At 32.4% G+C, this 9718-nt stretch overlaps 1 protein-coding gene across 1 annotated transcript; it reads left to right on the top strand.

Annotated features, from left to right (window-relative positions):
• The first annotated feature begins 764 nt into the window (after positions 1-764).
• Positions 765-3631, top strand: LOC125055066 (CD151 antigen-like). Its single transcript, XM_047657278.1, has one exon. The coding sequence runs from the start codon at positions 816-818 to the stop codon at positions 1578-1580; it is 765 nt and encodes a 254-aa protein (XP_047513234.1). The 5' UTR covers positions 765-815; the 3' UTR covers positions 1581-3631.
• The last annotated feature ends 6087 nt before the right edge of the window (positions 3632-9718 follow it).

Here is a 9718-nt window from a genome sequence, read left to right as displayed (position 1 = left end):
CCGAAAAAATCTCTGGTCAAGCAAAACAAAATCTTCACTTTCGATTATGGCCTTGCGTGACGCAACCTTGTGCAGGTACATTAAGTATGCCATCGTGTCTTAAGCTATGCCAGGAAAACCACGTATACGTGACAGCTTTTATAGCGCACGACTTTTATACGATATGCATACGAGTTTATTTTTACTTCCTACGACTTGTGACTAATAAGTTTATTGTTGCTATTTAATTATACAGATTTTACATTGAGGAAGTCTCTCGCAATAACCTTTTTTCTTGTTTAAAGCAATATAATGTAGTATAGTAAGACTTAATAAGCTATTGAAGTAATAAGCTTATTACAGATTATTTGTAACATATCTTATAACTGACATAAAAAATGGTTTTTGAATCATTAATACTAATGAATATAATAACATAAACATATTAGGAAAGCAAAAATTAAAGAACGCTTTAATGAAAAAACTGTTGAAATTAAGATTTTCATTAATAATAATCTAAAATTATATAAATATATAATATAATGATAATCCTTTTTAATATTTAAAAGTAATTTAGTCTGTTAGTCTGAGACTGTACTACCTTTAACAAATTATTCGTAATTTAATTAAGTATCCATTAATTAATAAAAACGTTAGCTAATATTTTTGCCGATTAATGACATATTTCGAATTACAAATCCGTCGTCGTCGTATCGTACAGTATTAACTGCCTTATTCTAAGCTTCAATCTAGGTGCGCGCGAGTTTATAAATTTCCTCGCATGATTGCATCGGTTTCCATTCCGTTCCAAACCACGAGACACGTCGCACGTCACCATGGGCAAAGAGGAGATGATTAAAGGTGTGCTGTATGTTGTGAATGTGCTATACGCGGTGTTCGGTTTAGTGACTGCTGCCACGGGAATATGGTTCTTCGTGCAACTGTCCGAATTCGTAGCGTTGCGAAACAGCAACCACTACTTATTGGACTATCGAGTTTACTGGCCTCAAGTGGCACCATGGCTGTTTATACTCCTCGGTTTGTTTGTGATGATGGTGTCATTCTGTGGATGGTGCGGCGCTAACAAGGAAAGCAGAGGATTACTCGGTATTTATGGCTTATTTATGGTGCTCATCGTTGTTGGACAAGCAATTGCTGCCACTCTGATTTTCGTCTATGTTGATGGAGAGCATACAGACCGTTTCATCAAGGACACAGTGTACGATGGATATTACAACTCTCAGTCAAACCCTGATGTCTTCAAGGCATTCGGAAGGATCGAAAGGAAATTGAGATGCTGTGGGGCAAACGATGCGCGTGATTACAGGAGCTGGAGGAACGACCTTCCGTTGACGTGTTGCCAGGACAGCTATTACAGAGCTACTTGTGAATTCACCGATAAGGAAGCTAATGAAAGACTAGGTTGTGGTAAGGTAGCTGCTGTATACACTAAAATTATCTGTTCATCCGTTGCTGGAGCGTCGCTGTTGATATCATTGGTGGAGATCGCTGGGGTAATTCTCGCCTACAGGCTATTTCATTCGCTGAGAGAAGTCGAGCACTATTTGCCGGAACGAAAAGAGGGGGAAACTGAATGCTAAGTGGGGTGATGGAGGCAATATGGATGGGTCAGGCAAGGTTTCAAAGGGTATGAAATGACCTTCAAAAGTTGTGCCATAGGACTGGTTTTGTGTAGCTAATATTATCAAAGGTTTTCCAATCTCGCTATTTCAATGCATAATGCATTGTGGGAAATTAATTTGTGTTCATTTGTCATATGTGAAATTTTTCCATTCCAGTCCTCTACCGACATCTTACTGCTAGGTATATATAGAATTGATTCGTCTGTCGCCTCATTGCCTTTAGATTAACCGAATTTTTTCATAGTAAAAATCCACCGATTGTGTCGAGTCGAGCCGAGCCTGGAGCATTTTTCTGTTGGAAATCGGCTCTATCACGGCTTTAGATGGCTTTCTTAGTTGAACCGAGAGGAGACAAAAGGAACATATACGTGTTCATAATTATATGTATACATTTAAAGCCTCGAAATTATTGAATGAGTTCACTTTGTTCCTTGTGAGTCACTCTTTGTTGTACCAGGGTGACCCGCTACTGTTCGAGTCATATTGTCGTAACCAAATTATCCAATTCAGATATTGAATACAGAATATTCAATGGCAATTAAAGTATGAGTTTTTAAGCAACTATTGCTATCCCCATCTCCTCTCGGAACTATTATGAAAGCTTTAAGGGGTTAAAGTTCGTTTCCTTGATTAAGGAATTCTAGACATCTTTACCCCATATAGTGTAAGACATTCCAAATTATGTTACCATATTTAAAGTATTATATTATATTAAGTTTGGCAGCCAAACTCATCAAATACATACTGCCGTTTTTATAAATTAAACATTGTATGCGAATGATTATTTAAGATGTTATTATTACTTGTATTTAAAATGTGTAAGACGTGTCGAATGTGAAACCTAAGTTACATAATATTAGTTACTTGTACTAGCCGTTGCCCTCGACTTCCTTTACTTAATGTAACATTTAATACAATCATATGATTTAAATTCTTATAAGTGTCATTTAATCAAAATTCTCATGTAATTGTCACTTTTACATATTAGGGTCAATTTGGCGGGTCATAGGCCATGTGAGGATCTCGAGTGGGTTTAATAAACTCCTTCCTACTTAAGATCTGATTCATTACCTGACGCACTGTTAAATGTGAACTCAATAAAATATGAACTTTATACATATGCCCATATAATGCTTATCGTTACTGGAGTTTAAGGCCGATTTACATTATCTTAGTGTTTAGGAGAGTGCTTTAGGATATTACTTTAGTTGAAACATGTAAACACTACTTGCTTTAGTAAACGCTACGCTAAATAACTTGCCTTTCAAGTTGTACTAAAGCACTCTCCTAAACACTAAGATAATGTAAATCGGCCTTAACGCACAATTGTATTCAAGTATCAAAGTTACCTGTTTTTTGAGATGAGAATTTAGGTCAAACTCCAATGCACACATCGATCAAAGCGACAGTGATCATTGATGTTACACAATGCTTGTTCATGGATAACAGCTTTTGGGAGGCCCCGTGTGAAGCGACCTCATAACAGTTATAGCAACTAAAATTTACTATTCAATACATCTTTGTGTTTCACAACACTTTTCGGCGCGTCCTACATAATGCAGACAAGTGTTATGTAATTCCGTCCTAAGATTGCTAAATAACTTATTTGAACAATTTTTGTATCGTTAAGTATATATTATAGAATTTATTACACAATGTGCGCACGGTTTAAGATTCGGAAAGTTCTAGAATGTAACCAAAAGTTTACGTTGTTTTGTATGTTTCTTGGTACTAGGCGCCTTGTTCATCCAATTGTTAAAAAAATTAAATATATTTTATGAGTCTCGAAGGCTTTTTCGTTATCGCCATAATAATAGGTTTTCTACAATATGCCAAAGAAATGTTTATGTAAAAAATCCATATTCATTTTTGAGTTTTTGCATGCAATATATAATCATAAGTTATAACATCACTTTATCTGTAAGTTATTTTTATATTTTTGATACATTTAGTTGAGAGTAGTCTTAAGATCTATGTATTAAAGTTTAAATATATATTTTCGAATCTCAGTGAATTTTTATTTTTTCTCTTTTTATTTATTTTATTTATTCTACGTAACTCAACAAGCTTACAGCTATTAATTTGAAACTTATTATATAATAATTGATACACGATTTCATCAATCCCTAATGAAACACTTAAGGATCCATTAAACTATTAATGATAGTAAATTACGTAACTATTACTTTCACTTTAACTAATTGAGAGTAATTCTAATTGATAATTAACAATGATTACTTATAATACAATTTAGTTCACACTAGTTTTGTGGGACTATATTATTTTAAAGTTTATAAACTGCTATAGGAAGTTAGTTGTTAATAATTGAATCTATGAATACCGAATTTGAATTAACCTACCAGGTTCATATACGAGTAATATGTTATATAACAACAGCCACTGTAGACGTACTATGCAAGTTGTTACAATTAATTTCAAATTAATATCATATAAGAAAAAACGTTTCATCGAAAACAGAGCTGATGTTAAAAGATAGCAGACGCACTTGAAACTTAAAATTCTTGAGGATTCGAGAATCCGATGAAGAATGAGAAAGCTCTTGACTTAAAGGACTCTTTATTTCTGTACCCAACGACAACTTCAATATAGTATCGGTATGAGGTAATATGTATCTAAAATAACTTGTGTTTGCGGTCATCTGCGACTGATCCAGGTGAAGATTGCATTAAAGCCTTAACAACAATAAGGTGTCTTTGTCAAGATAGAATAAAACCTCTCTAAGTGTATAATGGCATCCTTCAACTTGCTCTTAGAGATTAACTATTGTCTTATCACGAAACAAACACGGGAAGCACCTTTATAAGAGGTCAGTGCCCTTCCGTGAATACTTTTTGAAGTTTAATTAATTCTTGTTTGTACTTATTAATTAGAAGAGTACCTATATTGACTAATAGTTAAATGAAAAACACAATTAATACTAGGGAAGGAATGCTTGGAAAAAAGATTTTTATAACTATTATGCATAATAAAAATAACTGAAATCTAAATATTTTGTTAGAGCATGGGTGGAGTTAAATCTCTCATCACAAGGATTCGTTTTGGTAGACAGCGGTGCAACTGGTTACAATTCATATAAATATATTAGTGGAATATTAATTTGATATTAATTATCAGTAATCATAACAATCAAATATGAAATCAGTGGAATATTAATTTATACTTGTTAAATTATTTAATTTTCGATTATTTAAACGGAAGAATCATATTTTTGAAGTATATTTTTTACTAACCAAACGATGAAGTTAGTTAACTTCTATTGTTTATTTAATTTTCCCAAAATACATATAATCACTTTTATGTGTTAGAGACTATAACTCTATGGTAAATGCTAAAATAGTCTATTATTAATTAATCCCCTCTCTTGTTGAATAACCGTGACCTTCATATAATATTTAAATTGCATTAACAAGTAAAACCCACCATGCAAGAAAATATATCTGATGATTATAATGTGTATGTTGTTATCCTGTTAGGTGACATCGTATTAATTATATCAACCTATAGCTAGCAACTATAACTTATCGCACAATATCTATGTCTAGTAAAATAAGACTAGTTTTAAGAAACAATAGAAGATGTTAAGTTTGAATAAAATAGGAACTAAGATTTTAAAGTTCTTTTAGCTGGTGACTGCTGAAATTGTATGTAAGAAGCAGGTAAGTTTATAAGTAAATGCGCAGACACATGTGCACTCTCAATTACGTTCTGCTGTGACACAGAAAGTAAATATGCGTAGAGAATCAAAGAATCCTTTGCGGTTTCAATTGGCATGCGAAGTTGTTAATAGGAGCGAGTCAAATAACATTTAGAAAAATCTAGGAAATATCAATCGTGTCAGAAGCTTTGCCTTGAATATATCACGTTTCCTTTCAACTTATTCTTGGTATTTAAAAACTAAGCAATTTTTAATTTGCTGTTGCTTTATTCCCTCCCTGTATATGTATGGATAACAGTGCTTCCTACTTCTTTGCTATAAATCCAGAGAGCTATTATTCTGTTCAATTGACTTATATTTATATCATAAGTATAATAGAATTTCAGCGTAGTTGTTATCAATGGTATATTGGAACCGTATTAAATTAAGTAAGTGGGTTACAGCTGTATTGTCGATAACAAAAATTGAAATCAGAAACGATTTTCATCGATATTTTATTTATACATTAAAACACATACTATTATAGTATATAGACTTTGTTTTGTTGCCTTTTTCACTTAAAATCGTATCCCCTTAATTAAAGAACTCTAAAAAGACTTTAATATAATAACAAAATCGCTTGTTAGCGATAAGACCGCCCATTGACTAATAACTTATGTAACCTGCTTTTTTAAAAGTATTTTACACTGAGTGTTTTGTTAGGCAGTTTTTGACGCGCACCACCACTATGTGGAACCAGCTGCCCACTGAAGTATTTCCTCACCAATTAGAATTATTTTTTTGTACTTAAAGTAACATATATAGATTACTTATATAACTTATATAGGTTATACTATTATTATTAACTAAACTGTTAAACTACGTCTAGGTCGTAACGCGATGCAATTCAAGCATTCAAGCGATAAGATAAAGTTATGAATAAGGGGATAAGTTTAAAGAATTATAGAGAATGCTACGACCAGACGCGTCGGAGGCCAGGGAGCATTCTCTATTTTTAATCCAAACTTCTTGACATCTGAGGAGGCAGACAACTTCCAATTAAAAAAAACCTCTTGCCCACAGATTATAATTTCAGATGTCTGATGATTTTTCTTTATAGACTAGAAGGTGATCAGCCTTCTGAGATACACGCCGTTTTTGATTAGATTAGAGTTTTCTCACAATGATTTTTATTCAATATTACACAACCGAAGTACGAACACAAGACTTCAGGGCTGAGAGACCCAAAAGTTCCCAATACAATTGATGATAAATTATTTACAACAGGTCTTTTGTGAAAGCGTGTTTATTTATTTGCCATAATATGTACCTTTAGCTTGCATAATACCGCAGGTAATATGATGTCATCAAGTACCTACTTCGGTTGACTGAGTAAATAACTAGGTAGAAAAACTCGTGGGCTGTCGAGGTCAGAGATAAACTATTTTGTGATCTATGATCTATGATTTAGCTTTGTTGTATGGAAGAGACTAGTTTATTTTTATTTTATTCAAGAATATCTGCACGTCGAAAACAAAAAGTTAGCGTGCGGTGTATAACTTTACATTGCATGGCATCTTTTATAAATCCAATCTAATAATATTTCGTAATAATCAAATGAAAAGTTAATCTCGAATTAAGTCTCGTTCTAATAAGTAGTATAAAACGGATATATCAATAAGTCAAATCAAAAGATTAATTCAGATTCAAGAGCTGGTGATTTCGACTTAAATATTAAGTTTTTAAACTCCATTTCAAAGTCCCATAAAGCGTTGTAGATTAACTATTTATTTTAATCACATTTTTAACAATCTAAAGTAAATATCAAAGTCAAATCCAGCATACTAACTCTCAGTATTGTCCCAGTTGGTTTTGTCACAAACAAATAACGCATAAACTTTATATATTTCTGTTTATTTACGGGCGATGACCTAGGTTTCCAGTGTGACGTAATAGTACACACCTACTTTTATCATGCTTAACTCACAGCACTAAAGCTCTTAATATGGTTTGTGAGTAGTTTTAATTCGATTACGTTTTATGTACATTTAATTATTGCCAGTCTAATCACTTTAATTTGTATTGAATGAGATATTTTGTATGTACATACTAAACATTTCACTTCTTTCAGGATTGAAGACTCTTAAGAACGTTTTAGGTAAACTATAAATAAATAAGCCTTTTGTGACTGACTTAAATAAACCAAAGGATGTTAGTCGATGTTTAATCTTGTGTCCTGTATGTTTATTGTTAGATGCTTACGCATAAATATATTAAAGCTTTTAAAAAAAAAAACAATAACTTTGTGCATCCTTTAAAGCTGCTATGGATATGGTTTTGTAAGCCCTACTTAAACAAAGTACCACTGTTGCAAAGTGTTTAAGCCAACAGTGAACTAATCGTAACTTTTACAAACGGCCCTTAAAAATTGGTCAAGGGTAACTGGTTCTGTCTATTCTATAATAGCTTCTAAATTATGTTAATACGTAGCAATATTTTTGAGCGACTTGAAGTTGGATAAGTTTAGTTCGACTATATATGTGTTTTGTTATCTTTCTTTTGTGACAATTTCTATCGACTCCGGAATAGGAGAATATATTTGTTGGATAAGCTTTGTGTTCCAGTAAATCTTCGTCTACTTTCAGAATTAGGATTTTCATGCACCAATAACATTAAGCGCTAGTTATATTATCATCATATTGGACTATCTTTAACTTGGATTAAAATATTTAGATGGCGAATAATTTGTAAATACTTTTATCATTGCTAACCAGGTCGAGAAAAGTAATACTGGTTATTTTCGTGCAACTATCTGAAATTTCCGGGGTATTAGTTAGTATTTTATGTTAAGTTTATTAAAGGGTTTAGTCTCGCTGTGATTAACTACAAATTGTGTTTTATAAATGTTACGTAACAATTGAAAATTATTATTTCAATATCTAATTTCAACATACTGAAATTACTACCGAAGTTAAAAAGAAATAACTTCGGTAAATCACGAATGGGACCAATTTATTTCCAATTACCATAAAATCGCAATATTTTTTCACCGTGATCAAACCCGGGATCAACATACATTAAGCTTAGCATAAAGTGTATCAAGCTTCAAAAATCAAATAAAACTATCTAAAGATTGCTACTTCATGTAACATAATTAAAATAGTGTCGAATGAATGTTAATAATAGTGCGAGGCTGGCATTTACTATGACAATATAATACTATGTTTTGCAACCTCAAGTATAATGACGCAACCATATAGCATATATAATATAGTATTATAAACCTTATAAGGTACGCCCGTGATTCGTCTACGTCTTTTTCAAGGCCTGTGTACGAGAATATCTTAATTCAGCAGAAATAATACTTATTGTTGTATCAACGTGAAATTGAATTTTTAGCGATATTAAAAATATTATTAATTAATATCAGATATATTAATATGTTTGACTATAAAACCCCAAGAAATAGTAATTATAATGTTTTGTGACAAAAGTTATCAGGCTCAACCTTATCATTTTTCATTGCAAATACACTTGAAATAAATTTTACGGATGTCATCTTCCAATTCAAGTACTCTACAAGATTATTATTCTCTATGGGACACAATACTAAAATATTGATTTTGTAAGTGTGCCCCTTATCTAGGTTTGTTTTTCTAAGAGCATTCACTTGGCACTGTGTTGACTCGTTTTAGTAATTTTAAGCCTACTTTCTTAACTTGATTTTTTATTAAACCATCAAGGTAGCCTATTAAGACTATTCCAAAGAACTAAGATCACAAAAATACATACACTTTACTAACAAGTCAATAGGATAATGTTTTTTTTCACGTTTACTTTACTTTAATCTGTGCACATATTTGAAAGATAGTGTCGGGGTAAGCATTCAGTTGGCGCAACAGCCAACATAGGTGCATTCTGGCCCTTGGTATCGCAAACAACCGTCTTTGCCGTCGCACATATCCCCTAGGTACAATGAACCCGAGTTCTTGAAGAATAATTGGATTGCTAACCACTCCAGACTTTAAGTAGTAGACCAACTGTAAGACTTGTTTCTAATTTATTGTACCCCACAATCCCTAAGACGAATAACAATAATACGAACTAAGTACAAACAATGCAATATTTTTGCCAAAAAGGCATTAATTAAATATTTTATAGTGACTAAATGAAACGCGGTTTTCGCAGATTTATTAAAAATTCAAGAAGGTAGTGTTATTCGAACATAATTTTCCTTATTCATTAAAATAAATGCCTCGTTGAAACTCGCACTTGACCGCTTTTTGTCAACGCGTTTTTTTACGCGTTTACAGTTGATATAGAGTGAGTTGGTCGCTTTTGTCCGTAGTCACAGATTATAACGCAACAGTGTAATGAGTCCTGAAATTTGGGCTAACTTTTACCATTTTAAAATACATAGTTCTAATCATTATCAGATATT

This window comes from Pieris napi, chromosome 13 (genome assembly GCF_905475465.1).
Source record: "Pieris napi chromosome 13, ilPieNapi1.2, whole genome shotgun sequence".
Taxonomy (NCBI): Eukaryota; Metazoa; Arthropoda; class Insecta; order Lepidoptera; family Pieridae; genus Pieris; species Pieris napi.
Note: the sequence above shows the minus strand (reverse complement) of the source record. Positions and strands in the feature narration are given on the sequence as shown.